This window comes from Artemia franciscana, chromosome 2 (assembly GCF_032884065.1).
Source record: "Artemia franciscana chromosome 2, ASM3288406v1, whole genome shotgun sequence".
Taxonomy (NCBI): domain Eukaryota; kingdom Metazoa; phylum Arthropoda; class Branchiopoda; order Anostraca; family Artemiidae; genus Artemia; species Artemia franciscana.
This window is the reverse complement of record NC_088864.1, coordinates 48,410,306-48,437,589: the sequence shown is the minus strand read 5'-3', so window position 1 is coordinate 48,437,589 and position 27,284 is coordinate 48,410,306. Positions and strand designations below refer to the sequence as shown.

General features: G+C 35.3%; 1 protein-coding gene across 1 annotated transcript in view; it reads left to right on the top strand.

Annotated features, from left to right (window-relative positions):
* LOC136043002 (uncharacterized) overlaps positions 1–25,817 on the top strand; it is a 39,323-nt gene extending 13,506 nt beyond the window's left edge. Inside the window, exons 4-6 of the mRNA XM_065727892.1 lie at positions 3,583–3,657; positions 14,079–14,169; positions 21,174–25,817. Coding sequence (XP_065583964.1) covers positions 3,583–3,657; positions 14,079–14,169; positions 21,174–21,853 — 846 coding nt within the window. The 3' untranslated portion in view covers positions 21,854–25,817. The remainder of the gene's footprint in view (positions 1–3,582; positions 3,658–14,078; positions 14,170–21,173) is intronic.
* Positions 25,818–27,284: the final 1,467 nt, after the last annotated feature.

Genomic DNA, 27,284 nt, shown 5'->3' with positions numbered 1-27,284 from the left:
TTCCTCTCCCTTTAGCCCCCCAGATGTTCAAATCTGGGAAAACGACTTTATCAAGTCAATTTGTGCAGCTCCCTGACACGCCTACCAATTTTCATCGTAGCACGTCCAGAAACACCAAACTCGCCAAAGCACTGAACCCCCCCCCCCCAACTCCCCCAAAGAGAGCGAATCCAGTACGGTTACGTCAGTCAAGCATCTACGACATTTGCTTATTCTATCCACCAAGCATCATCCCGATTCCTCCACTATAAGTGTTTTCCAAGATTTCTGATTTCCCCCTCCGACCCCCCCCCCCCCAATGTCAACAGATCTGGTCGGGATTTGAAACAAGAGCTCTGAGACATGAATTCCTTCTAGATATCAAATTTCATTAGGATCCGGTCACCCGTTCTTAAGTTAAAAATACCCAATTTTTCTAATTCTTCCAAATTAACAACCCCAGCTCCTCCAAAGAGAACGGATCCGTTCCGATTCAAATTGAAAATGGAGCAACTGAGACATAAGATTCATCTATATATCAGGTTTCACTAAGATCCGATCACCCATTTGTAAGATACCTCGATTTTCACGTTTTCCAGAATTTCGGTTTCCCCTCCAACTCTCCCCAATGTCAAAGGATCTAGTAGGGATTTAAAATTATAGTTCTTTTGCACAAGATCCTTCTAGATATCAAATTGCATTAAGATCTGATCACCCGTTCGTAAGTTACAAATACCTCATTTTTTTCTACTTTTTCCAAATTAACCCCCCTCCCCAACTCCACCAAAGAGAGCGGATCCGGTCCGGTTATTTCAGTCACGTATCTTGGACTTGTGTTTATTCTTCCTACCAAGTTTCATCCTGATCTCTCCGCTTCAAGCGTTTTCCAAGATTTCTGATTCCCCCCTCCCCCCGTTGACACTGGACCCAGTCGAGATTTGAAATAAAATATCTAGGCTGCGAGGTCCTTCTAAATATGGGTTTTCATGAAGATCCGATCATTCCTTCGTAAGTTAAAAATACGTCATTTTTTCTTTTTTTCTGAATTACCCCCCCCCCCCCAATTCCCCCAAATACAGTGGATCCGTTCCACTTATATCAATCACGTATCTAAGACTTCTGCTTATTTTCCCCACAAAGTTTTATCCCGATCCCTCCACTCTAAGCGTTTTCCATGATTTTAGGCCCCCTCCCCCCAAAAAAACTCCCCCAATGTCACCGGATCCGGTCGGGATTTAAAATAAGAGCTTTGAGACACGATATCCTTCTAAATATCAAATTTCATTGAGATCCGATCACCTGTTCGTAAGTTAAAACTACCTCATTTTTTCTAATTTTTCAGAGTTAACCCTCCCCCCTAACTACTCCAAAGAGGGCGAATCCGTTCTGGTTATGTCAAACATGTATCTAGGACTTGTGCTTATTTTTCCCACCAAGTTTCGTCCTGATCCCTCCACTCCAAGTGTTTTCCAAGATTTTAGGTTTACCCCTCCCAACTCTTCCCCCCTACTGTCACCAGATCCGGTCGGGATTTAAAATGAGAGCTCTGAGACACGATATTCTTCCAAAAATCAAATTTGATTAAGATCTGATCAACCATTCGTAAGTTAAAAATACTTCTTTTTTCTGTTTTTTCCGAATTAACCGGCCCCCACTCCCCCCCAGATGGTCAAATCGGCAAAACGACTATTTCTAATTTAATCTGGTCCAATCCCTGGTATACCAGCCAAATTTCATCGTCCTAACTTACCTGGAAGTGCCTTAAGTAGCAAAACCGGGACCGACAGACAGACAGACCGACAGAATTTGCGATTGCTATATGTCACTTGGTTAATACCAAGTGCCATAAAAATCAGATTTCAGTTTCAATATCCTTGGTACTCCAATAAATCAGTGAACCATTTCTTATCTCAAAAAGTAGAGTTGTGAGAAAGAGTCAAACTTTAGTTTAAAGAGTGGGGCATTGAGGAGGGGACAGCTCCTTTCATATATGGAATAATTTCTGTTCGTTTTAAGTTTTAATGTCGCTCCTTACTCCCAGTTAAAAAAAAACTTGTTTTGTTTATTTAATTTCTAAACGTTTTCGACTTAATGCAGGTTTTGATTTTGGCTCACCATACATGAATAATTAAAGCGAGATTTGCATATTAATTTTACTTTTTTTTGGCTAAACGGCTTTCTCAAAGTTTTGATCCGACGATTTTTAGAAAAAAGGGCGGGGAGGGGGCAATGGCTACACCAGAAAGAAGTCTCTGTATATTTTGAAGGCTAAAAACTTGGCTAAGATGCTCAACAAGACAAGAAAGTCTGAGTGGTTTAGCCTTGCTAGCATGGAAGCATTTATAATTGGGCTGATAAGGGAATTGAAATTATTGCAAGGAAGAACAATTATCGGTTAGACTTTGTTTCTTAGACATTGACTGTAATAAACTCAACACAAATTGCTTGGTCGACTTTGCAGCACTTGGGTTGTGAAAATAAAAGACGAAACAAGAAAACTTATGATGCAACAATATACCCAGTGGACACGTCCTCGTTTGCAAAGAGCGGACTAACGGTCTCAAGCTAAAAGCTCAGGCTTGACCTAATTCGAGACTGCTAAACAAATCTCCAGGAGATAACCCCTTCTTCATTATTCTTTTTGTAATCTCCTCCTGAGAAGAAACTACAGATAAGGCCCTAGGGAAGTATTGAAGAGCGGGAGCGGTAAACCTCCCGTTCAGGGTTTCCATCTATGGATATTTTAAGTGTACTCTTATTATTCCTCACAGTCTGTCCACTCCAGGAATGGCACCAAAACTGCCAAATTACGTTTTAGATGGCCTTGTCACGACAGATTTACAATAGCCACTTAAATATAAACATTAGCTTTTAAATGAACAATAAAACAGGTTTCTATGATGTTTCAGATCCTGCTAGATTCGGAAAAAAACGAAACATCAGTGATACAATGGCTAATTTTTTTTTTTGGGGGGGGGGGGGGGCGGGGGGTGTTTCAAAATGGGGGCCTGAAAAACTTCGATAAACGAATTTTTATCATGAAGATTCCGATAATGCTCTTTTCATTTTGGTCCACCACCATTGACAGGTTTCAAGCTCTTTTACATAATCGCCAAAAATTAGTTTCTGCAGCAACCTTTCACTAATATGACAGGTCTTGATATAGTTACTGTTCCTCAATCAGCTTTAAATGGATTTTTTTTTTCACAAGACAATATTCCTCAAAACGAATTTTCGTTTACTTGGGTTTGTTGTCTAGTTGTGTTTTGTAATCCATATTACGAACGATCTCCTGATCCCCTCCCAACCAGGGGCAGATCTAGAGCAAAATATCTGGGAAGCCCAACGTGACAAGGTCTCCAATGGGCAGAATCTTGGGGGGAGAATGTGACAAAGGTGCCAATAGTTGACCCAATCGACAAATTTATTCTAAAAAAAAAACAATGAAAAAAAACTGGGAAAGCGGGCATCAGAAAATCATTGGGGTGGGGCAGGGTCCCCCGGCCCCCTAGGCTCACCAGTGCTCCCAACCTCTACGGGGCAAAAAGGTGTGCCCATACTGCTATGACAATAATCGTCATTTTTACTGTTATTTATTTTCAGAAATCGGAAAAACACAAAAATAGTGACAAGGAAGAATCCTCAGAATATGAAAGTCAAACACCTGAAGACGATTCGGTAAGTTAGTTTTAATATAACGTTTTATATTTTGAAGCCCTGGTTTAATGAGGAGCCGGTGCATTCCCGCTGGAAATTTACCCTTTTTGAGAATTCCCCCCTCATTGAAAATTCCCCCACACACAAATGGAGTGCCAAAGAGAAAGAACGAAATAGGTACCTCAAAACGTCGATCAGATGTCCTAAGGGGTAACAAAAGTACCAGATACCAAATACAGTTTTCGGACAGGGGCTGGTTGGTCCCTAATCGCTTTCAAATTATAAAAAAGGATTAGCACTCTCAATTTTCGATCGAATGAGTATCCTCTAAAGTTTCTACGACCACGAGGGGTAGTTTGGGAATGAGGAAGGGATACCTCCAATCCTATACCCAATAAGTTCTGCAAATTTTGGGGTTTAATGTTACTCTTTACTTTCATAACAACAGCGTAGAACAGAAATATTCCCAGAAATCAAGAGAGACTAAATATGGATTTGTAACACCCTCCCTCCCTAACCCTTCCTAGAACTAATTCTTCACTACCTGAGGGCTCAATGAGAGTTAGGAAGCTTTGGCACTATAATGTACACTCTGAGGTAGCTGCCCCCCTCTGAAGTTTATGCGACCACCCTTCTGATAAAAGCTTTATATCTTAACAATGGACAACTTTCGTAGCTTATAACCCCAGGGACTGGAAGGGGGGGGGGTTCAAATCTGAAGGCCTGGTTATTTAACCTTTGGACTAATTTGAACAAAATGACTCACTCAAAATTATGATCCAACATGTTTGGGGGAATTGGGACGGGGGTGGAAATAATCTGGAGGGGAATTTTCCATAGAGAGAATTTTCCGGAGACAATTTTTGGCGGTAGGGGGAATTTGTTGGGGACGTGGAATTTCCTGGGAAAAACGCCTAGACCAGGTTGAGTGGCGTGAATTTCGTTACCTCAGCTCAAATTTTATAGAAATGTGCAAAAAATCTAAGAAACTTACAAATAAGACAATGTTAAAAATTAAGGACTACTCTTTGTCTTAGATGAGCTTCAATTGTTTTTGTAAAGGTAGGCTAATCGTCCCTAAAAATAAAAAAAAAAAGAAAAAAAAAAGGAAAAAAATCCCACATTTCAACTTGATCAACGGACAAAAGACGCAAAAATAGACCAAGGTATATTAGTTTACCATTGAATGCCCCTAATTTCAACATTAACCACCTTGTCAATGTCAAAAGGTTTCCATAAAATAATGTTTAAATAATGTTAAATAAGGTTTCAATAAGGTTTTTTTTCCATACAATTAAATCGAAATGCTTCTACATCCTTGCTGGTTTTTAAGAAGCTTATTGGCCTAATTGGGTTTTTTTTTCAGGATTCGCCCCCAACAATAGTTAACAAGCTATTTTGACTACTAAGTTGTATTATAATCTTATCTCATTTAAAGCATAACGTATTTTTTCGGCATAAACATGTTCTATCTAATTCCTTATCAGGCATATTTCTTTCACAATGATCTACCCCTGGCCCCCGCCTAAAGGTTACATTTGCTTAAGCTTACGGCTTTGTAAGAAAATTGTTTTAGATAAATCACAAATCAATTGCATTTTCAAACTTAATAAAAGGTTTTTGCGATTGTGACTCTCTCGATTTAATCTAGAAAGGGGGATAGGTTGTAAGCCATGCCTTGAAACTATTCCCTTTCAGACTACAATAGATTCCCCCCTCTAAGTATTTATTTCAGTAAATAAAATAAAAAGGAGTGTTAAAACCAAAGGTGATCACAGGAGAGGCTAAAAAAAGTGTGAACACTTTTCTTAACATGTTTTTCTTAACATTTTGACCGTGTTACTCAAGATAAATTGTACGGAATGCGGAAGATGGAAAATTTAGATTTAGGTCTTTGGCTGTTATTTTTAGCTACTTTTGCCGGAAAGGTTTTTTATTAAACTTCAAAATGCAAAAAAAAATACTACATCGAAAGCTCCAATTTACAAATGTACTTGCGAGTAAAAAAAGAGATATGACTAGTTTTGGAAAAAATCCAAATATCTTGGGAACCAAACAAGATACAGAGAAAAAGAACCAGAACAATAAATACCACTTGGTCTGATATCTTGGAATAGATGTATAGTTATCTAGAGAACAGATGTATATCTAGGAATATATGTATAGATATCTCACATAGATATCTTGGGATATCAAAGACTCACCTTTTTAAAGAATTACCGTAGCCACTTATTCCATTTCCCTGGAAAATTATCTCTATATTATCCTGAAAAGTGCCTGTAGATATCCATGGCATTAGATGTACATTTTTGTTCTGAATCCTATCACCGTCCCTGTCCGTTCATAGATTTCAGATGTACGTATACTTCTAGAAGTAAAGAGAGCTACCCTGTAGACACCATCAGGGGAATTCTTCCTCCCAAATTTGTTTAGAAAAAGTGCAAAATTTTCTGAAAGGCAAATACTTGAACATTAAGACCCACGTCTCTCGGAGTATCATATCCCTTCCCCTTAAACTCTCTGATTTTAAGTCTTTCCTCAGTGATCGTGGGAGTGTGTAGGCAACCAAAATCAAATCAAAACTAGCTTTCACCTGTTTTTGTGCTATATCCTTTATTATTTTGCAAAACTGTCAAAATAAAAAGAAAAAATAAAACTCGCAACAATTACGCAAATACATTTTTTGAATTTCTTTTGGAATTGAGTAATCTTTTTGTCGAAAAAGTGAAATAGAGTGTCAAAATTGGAAAATCTGATACTACCCGTTGATAATAAGTGACAAAACTCCTCTCCCGCAACTTAGTTTTTCTCCTTGTACTTTTATGTTCCAGGCCAAAACAGTGCTGCTGTTTATTCAGGACTCGAGCCGATGGTGATTTTTTTCCACTGGCTGAAAATAACCCTAGGTCTTGGTTTCTTATTTATTCTTATATTTGTCGTTTTTTTTTAGTTTTTTTTTTGTCAAACGTCACGAATAGCCAGTATGGTCCTAGAGCCTTCAGGGAAGTAGAATTTTGGTCACTTTAAATGGGCACTAGAATTTTCGATATCTGATCAAATGAGCCTTCTCCCGATCTTTTAGGATCACTGGTTCAGTGTGATCATCCTCGGGAAAGGAAAACATTTAAGACAAAAACATATTTTAAACGTTTATTTATGTGTTTACATTTAAAAATGTAAAAATAATCTATAAAAATGTATAAATAATATAAATTTATATGTTCCAATATGTTTATTATATAGGAAAACAATTGAGACAAAAACGTTTAATTTGAGAGAACATTTGCGGTCACGTTTTAATAGCTTAACTGATTGTTAGAATCTTCCGAAGAAACTACTGAGATTTCGAATTAAAGATGAAAGATTTAAATTAAAATTGTCGAATATTCCGTTGCAATGTCTCCCTCCCCCCTCCCGTGCACAATTCTCTGCCTAAACCATGGACAATCTATGCTTTTTAAGGAGGTAGCAACAATTTGTTGTTTATTATTTGTTTTGTAAATAAATCCTTTTCTTTCGTAAATACTTATTTGCTAGGGGCTCTCATCCTCCTTAAATGACATCCTTGCCCCTGTTTCACGAATCCTATTGCCATGGTTCCAGTTGTATGGGTACTTACTTGGCAGCGTCAATGCAAGTTGATTTGGAAACAATATCAACAGAAAGAAATGGTTCAGGGGTATTTTTGTTTACCGAGAACATCGTAAGTTTTTTACAAGGCGTGCAAAATTGAGCTATAGCACGCAATAAATCGACCTATTCAGAAGGGATGCATCATGTATGGCAGTAAAAAACCTTCAATTCCTTTGTAGCCACTGGGGAAAGGCAATAAAATTCAAAGTGCTATTTCTTTCTGTTCGACAAACCAATGGAAAACGGGATTGCAAAAAAGTACATTTTTGGGCTGTACTCGTTTTCGCTTGGGTCGAGCTTATTTGTCCCTTTGAGCCATTTGACCATTATTGCAGAAGGATCTCCCTTTTTTTACGGTTTAAGCAAAAAAGTGTTGTCTTTGATTGCATGTGAGCGACATCCTTTGTGCGCGAATAAGAACGCCAGTTTTCAAGGACAAAGATAAACAAATGTTAATAACCCGAAAACGGATTTTGTTTACGAAAATCGTGAAGTAGTCTTCACGAGGTAGACTTTGATGAAAAATGAACGCTCAGTCATGGAAGAAAGCTTTAGTAGTGATAACACAGTTAAGAAGACTAGGGGAAATACCAGGGCAATTTTTTTGGGGCGGGGCAGTTGTCCCCCCAATACTTTGGAGAAAAGTTGTTATATAGCCCTTGCTCCTTGACTATCCGAACATAACCCCTCTTGCCCCCCACCCAACAAAAATACTGGAGCTACACCCATGGGAAACTTTTCCCACCCATAAGGTTGAAAATCCATAGAATTTGTCCCTAAAAGAAAAACAGTTTTTGGCTGAGGGTTAAAAAGAGAAACAATACCTATATTACCCTCTTATTACCCTCTTTCCCTTTATGCGAAATCTTTGGATCTTGCCAGATTGTTCTCTCACTAATCAAAAAGGTGAATTGACGTGCATGTTTGGGATAAATTAGCGTACGAACAAAGGAAATGGGTGTTCAGAGGCGGCCAATCCTCCCAAGTCCTGCACCTAGGGTGGACCCCACGGTGAATTATTTGTAACCAGTATTCTGGTTTTCATTCGCAAGTAAATAGATCCCGACTTTAGTGGATTCAGAAAAAAATTACTGATTGTGCATACAAAATAGCTCTGAATGAAAACGATGAAGTTGACGAACCAACCAAATCAAATTGGCCACCAACCAAATCAAATAAGGTAAAACAATAGCTATAAAACACGTGACATAATTTCAAAAGAAAAAATTTGTAAAATTCCCGCCAAAATTAGTTAATCCATTTGCGGTATTTATTTATTTTCTTTATTTCCCTCAAAAAATGAGGAGTAGGCTACAATATAATATAAAGAAAAGACGAATGATAGCGCTTACAATCAAAAAATGTCAAATATTGATCCAACACTTAAAAAGAGAAAAAAAAATACAAAAGCACTTGCTAAATAATTTAGCCTATAAATCATTAAGAGCCAGAACTGTTAATAAAAAACGGAAATAAATTGTGGCCTAAAAGGATAATTTTCGCCTTGTCTTCAAATGTTTTATATTTTTTCTTTATACAGACTACAGGATCCTTCACTTTAAGCTTTAAAACAATCTCAGTGTTACTAAAAGAAAGGGCGAAACCAAGTAAAAATTTAAAATAAGAAACTTTAATGGGCGAAATATCAGAAGGTCTGAAATTACGGAAGAGGACGGACGGGAACAATACGTGAGGCAGAGCAACAGCGCTATACATAAGACCAAGGACGTCCCGACGGTAAAGACCCCGAAAACGAATTAAAAGACCAAATGCCTTGCGTAGTTTCATCTGAATATGCTGAACCAGGACTGGTTTAAAATCTCTTTTCGAAGCAGCATAAGGTAATCCCAAATAAGTGACTATTGGCGACGACTGGAAAATAACACCATTACCGCAATCGAGAGTCGCCCTAACATTATCCTCTAAACAATTTACAATAAAAGATTGACATTTTTCAAAACTGATAGAAAGGCCCAAACCTTTTAAACAATTAATTAGAATATTAAAATTAGAAACAAGACTAGACTTGGACCGGCTTAGAAGGATAATGTCATCAGCATATGCAATGTAAGACAGATTTCGAGATAATGAAACAGAAGAGCAGGAAAGAGAATTATGGGCAGTAGCTAAACATGAATTGAATATATAAGGAGACCTCCTTGTCTAATTCCTCTACCCACTTGAATTAATTTGGACTGAGATGAAGACGAACTCAAACAAATACGGATCTTTAATCCAGAATTCCAAGAGCGAAGGACTCGAATGAATATGTGCGGTATATATATATACATATGTGTGTGTGTATTCGGGTGCCGTTTAAGGGGAGGCGGGCAGTTTACCTCACCAATAATGTGGAAAAAAAAATTATTAGATATCCCATGTCCCTTGACTATCCCTATATGGACCCCCCTTGTCACCCAATAAAATACTGGACATTTACCTCTGTATGACTCAAACTGTCGTGACTCAAAAACTTATCATTCTTTTATTGGTTTAAAATTTCGTACTGAAGAGCCAATAAGATTTTGTTTTATTTTTATCGGCTCAAGATTAGACAGAACAAGAACAGGGAAATAAAAAAATCAGTAAAATGGCATATCTATTTCAAATAACCCTGCTTTTTGGCTTCCTTTTCAGGCACTTGTTTAAGGAATAATGTGTTTGACTTAGGAGACTACATCGCAAAACTAGACAGAGCTAAAACACACCTTTTAACACGGAAAATTAAATTAAAAAAAACAACAAATTATTTCAGCTGAAAGTAAGGAGCAACATTAAAACTTAAAATGAACATAAATTATTAATTATATGAGGGGGTTTTCCCCTCTTCAATACCTAGCTCCTTACGCTAAAGTTTGACATTTTTTTCTAATTATTCAAGAATGACTCCTGAAACATAATCGTTTTATTAGAATAATGAGTTTTTTGGAGTTCTATTGAGAGCTTTTTGTAGCTCTATTGAGCGAGTTATTGAGAAGAGGGTGACGCCCCTTATATACGTAATAATTTCTATTCGTTTTAAGTTTTAATGATGCTCTTTACTTTTAATTGACAGAAACTTGTTTTTTATTTAGTTTCTGATTGTTTTTTTAAAATGTCAAGAAATTCAGCTCCCCGTCTATGGAAACTTCCTCCCCCACCAACAATTTCTTCATGGAAAGATCCTTACACAAGTCATCCCCCACCAGAAAAATTCTGTATGCTTCCCAATAAGCAATGTTCTATGTATACAATGGACACAATTCATGGCTTGCACTCCTTCCCCCCGGGGCTCTAAGGGGTCAAGTCATTCTCAAAGCTATAGTTATTAGATCGTTCGACTATGCTGAACAAAGTAGCTATCAAAAATTTTGATTAGGCAACTTTGGAGAAAATTAGTGTAGGATTCCATCCAATATTTTTGGTCTTGTAAAAAGGATACGAGAGCTTTTAATCTTCGATCAAATGAATCTTCTCCCGATCTTCTTGGATAACTGAACGTCTTTTGAACGTTTTTGAATTGATGCATGTTTTGATTTTGGCTCTCCGCACATAAATAATTAAAACGAAATTTGCATATTCATTTTTTTTTTTTACTAAATGGCTTATTCATAGTTTTGATAGGAAGATTTTGAGAAAAAAGGGGTGGGGGAAGAGGCCTAGTTGCCCTCCAATTTTTTGGTTACTTAAAAAGGCAACTAGAACTTTTAGTTTTTTTACGATCGTTTTTGTTAGTAATAAATACACATACTTACGACTTAACTTACGCAACGAGCTTCTATATTTGTATATTTCTATTACGTATATGAGAGGGTTAGCCCCCTCGTCAATACCTTGCTCTTTTCACTTAAGCTTAAATTTTATCCCAATTCTTTAAGAATGACCCCTGAATCACAAAGGTCGTAGAATAAATAGTTGAAATTACAAAAATTGCTTTAATGTAAAGAGCGAGGTATTTAGGAGAAGATGAACCTCCTCGTATGCGTAATAATTTCTGTTTGTTTTAAGTTTTAATGCTGCTCCTTACATCCAGCTGAAAAATCTTTTTCATATTTATTTTTCATTTTTTTTTAATTCTAGAAAATCCTGCGCCCCCTTCATGGAAATTCTCTTCCCACATGATAAATTCCCCATGGAAATATCATCCAACGTAACCCCCTACCCTCGACCCCCTCCCCCCAACCAGGAAAATTCCCCCTGAAAATGTCTGTACACTTCCCAGTAACCATTACTATATGTAAACACTGGTCAAAGTTTGTAACTTGCAGCCCCTCCCATGGGGAATTTGGGGGAGTAGGTCACCCCCCAAGACATAGTTATTAGGTTTTTTGACTATGCTGAATAAAATGTCTGTCTCAGAATTTTGATCCGTTGACTTTAAGGAAAAATGAGCGCGGGAGGGGGCCTAGGCTCCCTCCGATTTTTTGGTCACTTAAAAAGGGCACTAGAACTTTTGATGTCCGTTATAATGAACTCTTTCGCGACATTTTAGGACTACTGGGTCGATACAATCACCCCTGTAAAAAAAAAATAAACACGCACCTGTGATTGGTCTCCTGGCAAAAAATACAAAATTCCACATTTTTTTATATAGGAGCTTGAAACTTCTACAAAAGGGTTTTCTGATATGTTGGATGTGATGCTGTGATTTTCGTTAAGATACTGTGACGTTTAGGGGGTATTTCCTTCTATTTTCCAAAATAAGGTAGATTTTCTCAGGATCGTAACTTTTGATAATTAATAATAAACTTAGTGAAACTTATATATTTAAAATCAGCCAAATAATTCAATTCTTTTGATGTATCTATTAGTATCAGAATTCCATTTTCCAGTGTTTTGGTTACTATTGAGCCGGTTCGCTCCTTACTTCAGTTCGTTAACTCGAACTGTTTGATATATTGTCAACGGCTTAAGCTTTTGTGCAAATTTTGAAATCAACTTAAAGATGGGAATCGGGCAAAACATCATCTAGGAAAAACCTTTAACTTTAACAACCCTAAAGAAACCCTAGGAGATAGGCCTATTCAAGCCAAATCAAGGATGAGTAAAAATAAGAAATAGAAATAGGCTACTTGGCTGCTTGCTCATTCAAATATATTATAACCCTTATATACAAATACATGCAAATAAATGCTGTCAATTGAGGGGGTAGGGAAATTCTCCCATCTCCAAGGTTTTTTGCCCATATAATTTGGAGAATACTTTTTTTCGGGGATTTTCGTTGAAAGAAATTTTAAAACAGCAAAATTAACCCTCCTAAACTTAGAAAAACACATTCCCCTCATCCTAATTTCCGTGGATTTCCGTGGATTTCCACGGTTTTGAATTTCCGTGGATTGTTGCCACTTGATGCTTGAACTCGCTCTCTGGATTATCATAAAAAAAAAAAAAATCCAGTTTGATCACGTACTCAAAACAGGTAGCTGTCTCAAGATTTGCAACAACCTTTTTACCGTGAAATTCGCAAATTTGCACGCTTGGTTATCGCACAAAATTAGGCCTTTTTTCATCACATTACATAAAACAGGTAGCCACCACTAGTTTTTGCCTTTGAGATTCGCGACAGTTGTTTTTACCATGAAATTTGCAAATTACACAATGATTAAAATATGAACTGTGAAATTCAGCAGGAGCGGAACAAATTTTGCAAATTGACAAGGGTGAAAAGGATGGGATAAAAGGCGTAATTGGGCACAATGTAAGTGATCTTTTTTTTGTGTATGATCGAAGGTATTATTGCGAAAATATGGGTTAGCAACTTATTCCATATTAGCTATATCAGTAAATTGATATTGTAATACTAGTTAATTTTTAATTAATTAACTGTATTATATTAATATTCTATATGCTTGTCATATATTAATTATTATTAATTTTTATGAATATTCGATGTTTGTGGACTTTAAAATTAAATACTTTAGTGCTAAGATTAGACACCTTATGCTAATTTACCACCCTTATGCTAATTACTATCCTATTAAAATCCCTAATTATAAAAAGTTCTTTACTATGTTAAAGGCTATAAACAAAAAAAAGAACATAATTCATGAAATTATAAAATCAGAGCCAGTCCGCAATTGCTAAAAAACTTCCAATTAGTTAAATTACAAATTGCTTTTGTGCGACAAAATTGATTAAAAGGAAGAAAACAAAATATTAATCTGAAGAATGAATGGTAGTAAAATTTCAATGGGTGAATTGTAAAACACTTCTAAAAAATTCAGGACGATATGATTTTTTAATTTGGCTCGCTAACGTCAGGTATATAAAAGCAATTTATGCAAGAATTTTAACCTGATCGGAAATAGTTTTCATGTAGACTAGGGATATTCACCAACATCAACAGTTTTTATCTGTCTTTGTTTTTACTGTATTTTCCAACTAATTTCGAAATATTTTGTTTTAAGAGATCTTTAAGCATTAGTCGAAAAGCCCTGAAGACTTGGCTCCATTAAATAGCGAAGCATTCACTTGTTTGTATCGAGTTGTTTTGTACATGGGGTGAATTTGCTTACATTTAGTCAGGGCCGTATCCAGGATTTTTTTCGGAGGAGGGAGGGTTTTACAAAAGGATTGTTTTGAAGGGAGGTTGGTTAAAAAAAATTCAAAAAACGTATTAAATTTCTTTATATTGATTTCTGCTACGTTTTTACAAGTCGGATAAAGTTTAACGGGGAGTGGAGTTGAAATCCCCCCTTGGATACGGCCTTAAATTTGGTATAATTTTTTTTTTGTCATTTTTTTCTTCTTACCGTACAGCTATTATTTTTTCATATATCTTTTTTGTATTGTGTTCGAATATTTTGCTTATTTGGTGTTATTTATTGCAGTCTGTGACCTTCCCAAATTTTCCAGTCCTGCCAAAGCTGTGTACAAGAAATAATTCTTTTTCTGGATCAAATTTCTTAAGTGAGCAAAAAGGTGCGTTGTTTTTATCTTCCAAAGGTTCTAAAAAAAATAATAAGAAGAAATGGGAAGAAGGGGAGGTGACTTAATTTTGTCTAGTAATTGTTTATAGTCTATATGGAGTTAATGAACAAAATGAAGATGTTTACAAAACCCATGTATGGAAGTCGCTAATTTTTTCACTACCGTATTTGTTTTCATAATCTAAGACTTGGCATTATTTAATAAAATGCCAATGTTTTAGGCAGTATTAAGTCACTTTTAAGAAAAATATTAAAGTAGAAAATTTTAAACTTCCATTACTTTATAATAAAATTCAAAATTGACTATCTCTACTAGCAAAATTCCTAATTGTAGTCTTTTGGACACATTTTTGGAAATCAAAACGTCCTCTGGGGTGGATTCTGGGTATGCCTATGCTTGTATACAAAAATTAATTGGTACATATAGTTTTAAGGTAACCCAATTCCAAGCAGGGACGTAGCAACAGTGTTTTTATTGGGGGGGGTGCAAGAAGGGGCGATATTGAAGTAGGTGCTATTCAAACGTTAGTAAAGAAAGGAAACTATTTAACAAACACACTACTTGGTGAATCTAAAAATATATTATGCAATACACTGAAAACAGTAAACCCACATCAAACAATCCTACATATAATTGCTGGTGCTTGGCTTTCGCCAAAATTGTCAGCAATGTTCTGCTGCAGACGACAAAAGCATAGTGTAATCAAGGTTTCAGATGGGCTAAGGTAAATGTCGTATACACTTTGGTTTTTAAGCCAGATTCACCACCAATGCTGCAGTACATACCCCCTCCCCCCACTTCCCTCGACTCCCACTCCCAGCACAGGATGCTAAATCTCATAATTGAACCATGCTTTATTCGAATAGCCCCAGATATCGCACTATTCATTTGTTAGCAATTTTGAATGGATTACGACACTGCAAGATTTAATTTTTTGCACTAAACTTTTAACAAACGTGATTTATTGAAATATTGTTTTTTTATTAAATTAATTCGTTTTTGGTTTCCCTGATTTATATTAATAAATAGTATTGATATCAGAGGGCCACATAAACCCGAAACAAAAATCATAGGCAGCACAATAGCCCTGTCTAAGCAAACATACACGATAAGGCAAAGTATCACCCAAGATTGTGTAACATTATATTGTGACATATTCCCCATATTTAATTAGCAACTGAATTTTAAATTTGAAAGTATTCAAAAAATAAAATCAGAATTAATAACTTATTTGTTTGGCATTGTTTAACAAACAATATCCAGAAAATCTGAACAATTCTCGACATTATTATAGCAGAAACCATAAATAAATTAAAAATTGCCGGGAATGCCAATTGGAAGGGAAAATTGACTCCTAGGGTTTGAAAATTACCTTTCCCTTTGTATATTTGTTTAAGAAAACGAATTGTACAAAAATTACACAAAAGTTTTTTCTTTATGTAAATCAGGGTATGGAGGGGGATATACATTTACAGAGGGGGGGGGGTGACACCGAATATCGTTCTTAGGTCTATGATTCCCTTCACAAGCAGAACTCGGTCTCTTAGTGCTGCATGATAAAGCTGATAACAATAGAAAAAGAGAATGGGCTGGTAATGCTTATATGTGCACACAAAATTTCTAAATTGTGAGAAAAATAAACATATTTTGATCAAATTCACTTTATCCTACTTGCAGCAGACATTTCTTATAACATGACGATGCAGAGATAAATGTCGCACAGGTAGCGCTGGTGTTACGTGAAATACGACTAATAACAGTAATAATCCTCAGTACATTTATGTCAGTTCTTTTTTTGGACCTGGTTAAAAAAAATATTTAGAAAAGCAAAAACAGTAAGAATTCAGCATGTTATTGTACATAAAGGCTCTTCTACATTCATGGGTTATTATGTGAATTCTTAACGTAAGGAATAGAATGTTATCGGCGCTTATTGGGCATTTCAATGACAAATAAGAGAGTAAAAGTTTCAACTAAATACTGGAAATAAAAATTAAGAAAATTTCATGATTGCTAGAGCAGATCCTCCTCTACCAAATTCCATGACCAAGCTACAACCGATTTGAGCTTCCTAGTTATAGTACAAATAATATTATAAAAAGCACCAAGTCTTATTTTCTTTTTTCATTTATTTATTTTTCATTCAGAAAATTATATTCACTGTATTCTTCAATGATTCCATTTCTGTCCTATTTGCAGATGTAGAGGGTGTATTCATTTCCACTTTCGAAAGTTTTAAAACAAGAGAATCTAATCTTGAACTGATAGTTTTTAGGAAGTAAAAGCACCTTTCATATCAGGGAAAAAAATAGACCTGAGCAAATGTGACAAAACAAGAAGCATAGGACATTTTTCAATTATGCCATAAATTAGGCTCACATTTTAACTTGATGATAAGGTTTCAAAGGTAGCATATTTGGAAAAATATTAATGTGGAACATATTGTAAACTGTAATTTACCCCAATTTTTCTGTTTTTCTTAGGTTAAAAACGAGCATGGATTAATTAAAAAAAAATATCTGCCAAAAGTAAAGAGCAAATTTGACACCTGAAACGAGCAACAGTTTAAAAGTTTCTTAATAAATTAAAGTTTTTCGAAATTATTGGGGTGCAACTGCCCTTCCTTGCCCCCCCCCCCACTCAACAAAGCCACTGATTCTAAGTCAGCGCCAATACACAGATTAATACTTATTTCTCCTCCTGTTGATCAACATCATCAGTGGTAACAGAGGTTTTATAATTAATTCATGGGACAAAAAAGAATTCATGTTCAAAACGAAAAGGACCTAAAAAATATAACAAAGAACTTAATTCCAATTCTATTAAAAGTAAAAAGACAAAAAACAAGGGGGAGTTCAGAGTTACCCTACAGCATTAGCTACAGCTATTAATAGTCAGTGGCGCGTATTCGCGAAAATCCAGGAGGAAAGGGAAATATTTATTTTCAGGATCTAGGGTGGCAGCAATTTTATTTTTATTTTGATTTTTTCAACAAAACAAATAATACCTTTAAATGAAATACCAAAAAAGGTATTTTTGGACCCCCTGCCCTCCTCTTCTCCTCTCTGCAACGCTACTGTACTGCTATCTATAGTACGAAAAAGTTTAGAAAGCAGAAGCTTGCGAGAATCTGGCCTCTTTTCGTTTTTCTATCGCTATGCTGTAGCTTGTAAACACTTTGTTAGCAGAGTCATCTTTTATTTACTAGGCACAGTTGTTATAACAGATAGCAGAGAGATAATTTGGAAATAGCTTAACCTGATAGATGTTATTAATGTGTCCCAAAATGGCAAGGCAAGCATTACGTAAAAAAAAAATCTGCATGTGTAGTTTAAAATATTATTGCTTTAAATATAAACCTTTAAAACAACATATATGATAACATAACTTCATGGTTTGCTTGAATTATAATACCTAGGCTTCAGACTTCAAAACCCTGGTTTTTCTTTGCAGGTTAAACATAAATAAGCTATCAAATAGAAATAAAACAATACGTTATTTCAGAAACCTCAAGAGTCCTCTTTAGCATCTGAACAGTGCATATTAATCCCCTCAAGAATAAATTGTTTTTGCTTCCTTTTTACAGATAAATGCTAGCGCAGGGAAAAGGTTTGACATCATTGTCAGATTGTGAAGGAGATAACTGGTTTAACTTGCCTTTAGGCTTTTATGATTAACTGGATGACCTTTTTTGTCGATAAGGATTTTCAAAGAATCAGAAAGGCCGTAGAATAAATGGTTGAAACTACTAAAAATATTTTAGCGTAAAAGCGAGGAATTACGGGGAGGTGAACCCCTCATATCCGTGATAATTTCTGTTCGTTTTAAGTTTTAATGCTGCTCCTTACTTTCAGTTGAAAAAACTTTTCATATTTATTTTTTCATTGTCTTTTTAAATAATGTTAGAAAGTCCTGTCCCTTTCATTGAAATTCTCTTCCCCTATGACAAATTCCTCCATGGAAAGATCCTTTCACGTAACCCCCCTCAGCTTCTCCCACCTCCCGCAAATCCAAAAAATTCCCCTGAAAACGTCTGTACACTTCCCAATAGCAATTAGTATATGTAAACAACGGTCAATGTTTGTAACTTGCAGCCCATCCCACGGGGGACTGTGGGGAAGTAAGTCGTCCCCAAAGACATAGTTATTAGGTTTTTCGTGAGGGGGCCTAGGTGCCCTCCAATTTTTTCGTCACTTAAAAAGGGCACTAGAACTTTTAATTTCCATTATAACGAGCCCTCTAGGGACATGCTAGGACCACTGGGTTGATAAGATCACCCCTGGGAAAAAAATAAATAAACACACGTCCATGATCTGTCTTCTGGCAAAAAATACAAAATTCCGCATTTTTGTAGATTCTGTTAAAATGAGCCCTCTCGCGACATTCTAGGACCACTGAGTCGGTACGATCACCCCTGGGGAAAAAAATAAATAAATAAACACGCATCCGTGATCTGTCTTCTGGCAAAAATGCGAAATTCCACATTTTTGTAGATAGGAGCTTGAAACTTCTATAATAAGGTTTTCTGATACGCTGAATTTGATGGTGTGATTTTCGTTAAGATTGTATTACTTTTAGGGGGCTGTTTCCCCCTATTTTCTAAAATAAGACAAATTTTCTCAGTCTCGTAACTTTTGATGGGTAAGACTAAACTTGATGAAACTTTTATATTTAAAAGCAGCATTAAAATGCAATCCTTTTGACGTAACTATTGGTATCAAAATTCCGTTTTTTAGAGTTTTGGTTACTATTGAGCCAGGTCGCTTCTTACTACAGTTCGTTACCACGAACTGTCTGATAAAATATTAATAGGGTTATGACAACAACATGATAATAGCATATAAACTTTCTACAATACGAATTTTAAAATGTATCCAATTTTGGCTGTCATCAAATCGCCTTGTGAAAGCAAGAATGTCGTAGCCGCACTCTTTAAAATTCCCAGTTAAACGCAATTTAAAAATTTGGTTTTTTGTAGCTGAATGTATGGTAGATAGAAAAACAAATGAAAAGCCAATTTAGAGCCGCTATTAAGAGAGACCTGTTGCTAGATCTTCTGGTTCTATTGAGAGACGTTTACTAGGTCAAAAGGTCAAAGGAAAAATGGATACGACATTTTCACCCGTCTTTATTTATTCTAAGGTAGTTACGACAAAAGTGCAGAACAGCGCTTGGGATCTTTTCCCATTTTGTTACGACAATTTTTTTACGGCAATTTAATACAATTTCTTACATTTTCAAGATCAAAGCATAGAACAGGTGACGAACTATTAGCCTTATCCTTTTTTCTCTCCTCTTTAGTATCAGCCTTGCTAATGGTATGTCGTTCAAAGCTTTTCTTTTTGAGTTCTGGTAGCTCAATTCCATGGTTTTCGGCCAAATGTTTCTCTTTGTATATGTCACATAAGTCCTTTTTGGGCTTATGGAAATCTAGATGGTAAATTTGGTTGCAGATATTCCAGTAAATTCCGGAAGAGACTAGTGTATTTCCTTCATTACTACATGCTTCTAAATAAAGTTCATAAATTTTGGAAACATTCAAAGCTGGTTAGTGTCTTCTTCCTTTGATTTGTTACAGGGAGACTTAGCTACATTTCGTTGAGGCGTGTCTGTACCAGTTGCCCTACTATTCCCTTGAGAATAGTATATTGGTTGCTTGGAAATATTAAGAGCTGTCAGAAAAAAGTTTTTAAAAACTCTTCTTGTTATACCCTTCCTGTGAAATAGTATCTCTCGGAAGCTTTTCTTTCAGTTTCTACCTTTTCGTTCCGTTTCTTTTTATCAAACTTCACAGTCTTCAAGTAGAACATTTCTCTTGTGCATTATGATTCCAGAAGTCTTCCAAAAATTTTTATCACATTATGACTGATCAGGGATTTACAGAAAAACTTGCTTGAGCTGCGACACGAGCTTTCCTTCACTTTCCTTACTGTATCAAATACTTTCTTTGATTATAGATCAACAAACATCTTTCCTTTGTTTATAGTCTTTTGCCTTTCGTTGAACACCCACTGTGATGGGTGTGTTTTTGTTTTTTCAATTTCTGTTTCTTCTTTATTGAGGTTTCAGTCTCCAGTTCATTTCTTATCCTAACAGATACTTCTATCTCCAAACCAGAACTAGTACCACCTTCTGATTCATCATAATGTACTAACTTCAGAGTCGATTCAGCTGAGTGCTTCAACAAGTACCAGCCTTTCCCTTGACATAACCTTCCTATTGTCCATATCTGTATTCCTATAATTCTTTTTCTTCTTCTTCTTGGATACCTATGATAAAGGCTAAGCAGTTACGACAAAACACCCCAGGTTCATCCTTCGGCTAGTTACGACAATTTACGCTTTCGTAAAAATAAGAAATACGCACTTATGACAAAGTTGAAGGTACACCGTGAAAAATAACTCTGGTATGGTTTTTAACTCAATTTTGACTAGGGGTGTCAGGTAAGCCATTCTTGCTTTCAAAAGGCGAAAGTAGTTAAACCTTAATAGAGGTAACCTATCTTAAAAGGTAAACTTAATTACAGGCTCTTATTGTGGCAATTTTGAACTTGACGTTTCAAAAACGCAGTCTAAAACAAAACATAAACTCTACCGACAATATATTATTGATGACATTAGAAAACATCATTAATGACGTTGATGCTATACATAATAGAATGACAATAGCAAAACGACGATAGCGTAACAGTAGCGCATAAACTTTCTAGAATATAAATAACAGTTCAAACAGGGATAAATCGTTGTGTTAGACTTTAAAAAAACAACAAAACAATACTGTGTGTGTGACCGAAATATTCGGTATTTTTTATTGTTTTTTCACTGTTTAATAAAAGGATTTATCCCTCTTTGAACTTTTATCTATCGTGATGGAAAGATCTTTGAAAATACCTATTTCTAGATTATGAATTTGAAAATATGTCCAATTTTCGCTGTCATCAAATTAATTAAACTTTAATAGAGGCAATCCATCTTAAAAAGTAATATTAATTACAGGTTCCTATTGTGGCAGTTTTGAGCTTGGCGTTTCAAAAACACAGTCTCGAACAGAGCTCAAACGTTACCGACAATATACCATTGACGACATCAGTCGAGCCGTTGACGCTATACGCAACGGAATGACAATAGCAAGGGCGTCACAAGCATTTAAAGTTCCATCCCGTACGCTGTATGACAAAGTCAAAAAACTTGGCATACCAACAAGACGGTTACCAAAACTTCGATTGTCATCGCATTCATCTCGTGAAGAAGAAGATTTCTTGGATGCTGATGCAAAGCGCAAGCGTGTGAATTCGTGCATCTCTCCAACAATAACGTTAAAGGATGGTTTTTGTGATCCCAACAGTGTACCAATACAGCCAACACGAGATTTTACTCGTCGTTTTCTTGTCCAAAGTGATCAAAATGGAACACTGAAAGCCCCTATAGTAAATAATTCAAAAATTAAGGAAGAGACAGTAAATTTTGACAAAATTTCTGCTCAAACATCTTCTGAAGAAGAGAGAGTCACTAATGACGAAAATATTGATCTAAAAGTTAAGTACTTCGTGCCAGCTATGTGGCACGGGAATTTTGGAATTGAACATGGAATTTGTGCAGCACCAATGGACCTTTCACCAAACACATCATCAAAAGGCGATTTGTCCCACCTTCGAGCTAGTGAGTCTGAACAGTAGCGTTAATTTATCTTAGGTTCCTATATTTAAATTTTAAAAATAATATATTCTTATACTTTGTATTTGAATGAGTACCAGCTGTATTAACGGGAGTTAAATAGTGTAACTTTAGGTCAATTAGATTAATGAGATAATGGGTATTTGAATGTGTGTTTTATTTAAAAAGTCAATGAAGAAATTTTCAAAGTAGAAACAAATCCTGATGTATGAATAGACCAATAACAGATGAACTCATTTGCCATAGAGTAATCGTAGCATGCTGAATTTATTGTTACGTTTTTAGCCTTGTGATTCAGGACAAAATCACTTTTTTTTGTGATGAGGGTCTGTGTATGATGGCTTAAAATGGTAAATTTATAGTTTTTTTTTCTGTATGATTTTTGCGGAAAATCATCAGTCCCAGATTTAAAAAAAAACTGAAGGACGTAGAGTACCCCCTCCCCTGCTTTGAGAGGAGACCCTGTTTCAATTTTTTTGAAAGTACAACAAGCAGGCAAGTAACCTTGGTAGGTTTTGCTTCAGACCCCCTCCCCTGACATCTTCATATGCTTTAGATCTTCTCTATACTGTGCTATATTTTTTATAAGTACACATATTTCTGTTTTTCTTCAAAATTAGAGAAATTCAACCTCTCTCTAAGAGATCCCTGATTACATGTTTTAGGACTGGGCTTATCTTCGAATTTAAGCTAGCCTCAGTAAGTTAAAATTAATCAATTATGGACCCTTTGAATCCCTTACAAGCTTGTTTTGAGGAAATAACCCCCCAAGAAGTACTTAAGAAGTAGGTGTAGCTCCCAGTAATCACTCCAAAAATTACTCCTAAGTCACCCTGGGCATGCCCTTATAGAAAATATTAATTGTTATAGTATGAAATTTTCACCTTTATCATCTGAAGTTTATTCAGTATCAGGCATACAGATTTATGACAAGAAACATATTTTTTATTTAAACAAAATCAATATTAAAATTGGTTTGACTGAACCACTGCATATCATAATATACCTTTTTTATAGTTATAAAGTGCATTTATTTGTTTTCACTTCTTATCATTTGACTTTCTATAAAATTTGAAATAGAGTATGTCGGTCTATTTGATTTTTGTTAAAGAAAATTAGGGATCTATAAGAGGATTTCTCTCATTGTAAGTTATTACAAGTATTGCAAGTCCAGTTGAACACGAAACAATTTGAACCCCTTCCTCCAAATGAGATTTCTACTGCGCTCTTGCTTGTAAGAAATGATTGAGTAATTTAGGTAATAGCTTTGATATAATAATTCAAAAGGCGTTATGATACGCGACAGTAAAATGTACAGGAGAGCAGTAGAATGAAAAGTTTCAGGTTTGTTACAGTTTGCAGTTACTATTACTGTTTTGACTTTTCGTAAAGTTCCTGCAAGTACTGTAACAACTAAGTAAAGTTAATATTTGTAGCCTACAAAGATTTTTTTTTGTTTGAAAAATACGACAGACAAAATTTGGATGCCAGAAACACCATTTTCAACTTTTCCACAAATGATAATAGTCAAGGTAATGCGTTTTCCAAAAATTAGAAAATTCTAGGCATTTTCTAACCAAATAAACTGCAAGAAAGCGAAATTGGCCAATCGATCGAACGAGCTGAGATATCTATAAATCTGATTTTAGGAGTAGGAGTCACATAACACTTTTTGAGTTCGTATGGTCTATGATTTACTTATTTATTTGTTTTATTGCATTTAGTTTATTCCATTTAGTTTGAATTGTGTTACATTTATTTAGTTTTTCACTCCTTTTGAGTTCTTTTTTAATAATGTGATCTACTGAAACTACGTATACGATTTTGTACAAACTAATTGTTTTGTGTTTTTTTTTTCTGTTGTGAAAGTATACTGCTTTCCATTGAAAAATATGATTCTTTTCTTTTATTTTTAGTGCGCTATGATAAGTGTTATAAAAAAGTGTTTTGTATAAGAAAGTGTTTACCCATAACGTAATGTGTTTTAAAAATGAAGAAGTTTTTTTTTAAAATTTGTTGCCAATCCATTTTGACGTTGAGTGTTGCTCAATTATGACGTTTTCTGTTAATTACAAAGCCAACAATTGTATTTAGTCTATTCTTGTTGTTAGATTTAAATTTAATAGCCATAATTGAAAGAATCTGGCCCTTGTAGTAGTGAATTAGTTCCGAATCTGTAGCCCTCATCGTAGATAGTTGAATTAGAGCTTTTCGGTTTGCTTTTGAGTCCACTTTAGTTATCCAGCTGTTCTTAAGGAAAATGAATAAATAATTTGAGAAAAATATAGTGTGTCGTTATTTACAGCCGCTTTATTAATAACTACCACTCTGGCACACACGCAGGGGGGGAGACCTTCGACACCTCCCCCGAAATTTTGTGAAATGTTTGATTTCCCCATGGTTTCTTGGGATTTCTGGCAAAAGTAGGACATTTATTAAGAATCTAGATACATGTGTGAAGCTTTTTTGGGGGTATTTTACAGCATGCAATTATCCGGTCAAGTCACTTCCCAATTATTAACCATTTTCTGTCTAAATTTTTACCCTCTTTGAAGTAATTAGCAATTGTACTGTTATTTTTTTTTTTGTAAAGAGAGTTTGCTTTCCACAGCAAAATAGAATTATCCTTGATATTAGGGCGTTTTTCTCCCCTTTTCAGGATAAAGTACAGCTTTTAATGGATAAATTTTGGAAACTATCATTTTTCATTAAAATCTACGTTTTTGCAATAGAAGAACTACCCCCCACAGCACCCATATTGCACTGTTAACCCTAAAATTTCCCTTTCAGTCGGATGTAATCGATTAATCACTGGTTCTAAATCACTATGAACATAATCTGAGCCTAAAACGTACTTTTGAGGCTTCAGTCTTCTTCCCCCCATCCGCCACAATACTACAGATTAAAGTTAATCTGTATTTTCCGATATACGTGCTTTTTGCATTACTGAATAAAAAAAGTGCTAATTTATATCTGCTGTTACGAAGGTTTTGCCCCCCCCCCCGAAACAATTCCTGCGCACGTGCCTGCTACCACTACAACAACCACCTTTATCTATTTACAAGCTAAATCTCATTTCAGTAAATTATGGTTCTGCCTGTGGTACAAGCAGAGAGAACATAATTCTAAAGTTCTAAGTGGTTCACTTCAAAATAGCGATGATGTTTCTGCTCTGCACCACCACGTGGATTAGTACCCGCCAGTCCTTCTTTTTCATCACCATCCCTGGCTACGTAATTTCTATTATAAGCTGGTGCAACCAATAATAAATTGTACAGGTAGAATTGAGCCAGTCGATTTTAAATTTTCTAATAGTAGATTCGATGAACAATGTAATTGTTCAATTGAATCTACTAAAATAAAAAATTTTAGTAGACTCTAAAATTGAATTTTAAAAATTAAATTTTTAATTGTAAAAATTTGCAACTACATATAATTATGAAATAAACTTTTGAATCCAAATAAACCCTTAATGATGCTGATACTGTCAAACAGCTGCCCTTAATTGCTAATTTTTTTTTGTGTGTTTTTTTTTTTTTTTCGCAACTTGGTTTTATGTCTTGCTTTGTAATGAACCAAATTCCAACCAGCTTTAGTGTTACAAGATTCAAGTGCAGTATATGTCTAAAAATATGAAATCTCAATTTTTAAGTAGATGGGACAGGAAAGTTTCGCTAAAAGATTGACAGAAGCTATTTCTTCTAAAATTATGGGTGGCGATCATCAGGATTTGGAATTTGGCTCATTCTTTCGGTTTTACTTTTTTCCGCTTCGCTTTTCGAACCCTATATGTTATCCAAGTAAATCTGAAGTCTTAACATATTGTATCCTATTTGTGTTAGTTAAAAGCCGTCGGAGTTAATTAAGTAAATATTATGTTGATTTTAATTTAAAGGGCCGAGATTTCTTTTTTAATATTCGCTTTAATCTTGAAATGTAAAAAATTGGTCTTGACCTGAATAAATCCTTTTCAATCATCAAACTTTATTAACTTCAGCCTATTACTGAAATTAGTTTTTTGGTATATATAGTTTATATAGTTTATAGTTATAACTATTAAAACTACAGTTTATAGTTAGCATTAAGAAAACCAAGGCTCTCTTGTCTTTTTTAATATATTTTCTTTCGCTTCACTTAAGCTTTTTGTAGCCAACGTAAAACGTAAATATTACAATGGCATATAAACAGATTTTTAGGGGGGAGGGCTGAATTATCAAAACAACAACCAATAAAGTAGTGACAGAGATGTAAAAGGAAATTAAGTGGGAAGATTTAAAGTCATAATATTTGGAACGTCTGCTCTGACTTTTTGGTATTACTCTCACAGGTAATGTAAGGTAAACAAAATTGCAATGTAAACTAAACCTGCAAGGGATAATGCTTACAACGCGAATAAAATTATTCTATTAAGTTTTCTCGGGTAAAATTCCTCCCAGGATTTTCTGAACATTTCTTTATAACCAGAGGAGTAGCATTTAGTGCAGAGAGTGAGGCCCGCTTTCTACGGCTATATGGAGAGAAATGTTCGGATGGTAGGAAACGTCCTGCGGATGAAAGATTACCATAGAGCTTCCTTTTACGCAAACCATCTAGGGCCAAGAGAATTCTCCTCCCTGTATTTCCAGAATATTTCTTTATAACCAGAGGAGTAGCAGTCAGTGCAGAGAGTGAGGCCCGCTTTCTACGGCTATATTCAGAGAAATGTTCAGATGGTTAGGAAACGTCCTGCGGATGAAGGATGAAAGATTACCATAGAGCTTCCTTTTAAGCAAACCATCTAGGGCCAAGAGAAAAGCAGGTTGTCCCCGAATGAGATAGGAAGAAGTCGTAAGAAATTTTTTAAGGAAATTGGAACTTCTTGGGAGGGTGTAAAGAGAGAAGCCTTGAATAGATTGGGATGGAGGATGAGCGCGCGCAACTGTTTTGTCTTCAAGTGGCTTAGTGCTGCAGTGAGCTGTTAGATGTAGTAGTATGGCTTCACAGAACTTTTGAAAAGCTAATGAGGTTACATTGACGCTCCATTTACCGGAATAAAAAAATTCAATCTTTGGAGGGGAATTCAAAATACAAACCTGCAACTCTTTACTATAACGTGCTTCATTATGATTTATAAAATACTATGAACAGTCCTTTTTAAATAAAAATAACAGTTTAATTAAAAGTTGTTCAAAGAGTTGTTACTTAAGAAATAAGCACAAAAACTATGCAAAATTATAAGGTAAGATAAGATTTATTCATCATGAAATATGCATACAATATTACATTTCACTATTCTCCCAAAGGCTCTTTGGCTTGTCAAGAAGGGGAAGACAAACCAGTCACTTATTCAGAGAAGAAAAAAAACAAAAAAAAAAATAAAATAATCACTTACTCACAGAGAGAGGAGCAAAAACGAGAAGAAAAGAACATAAGTAAAATAAAAACTATAGAAAA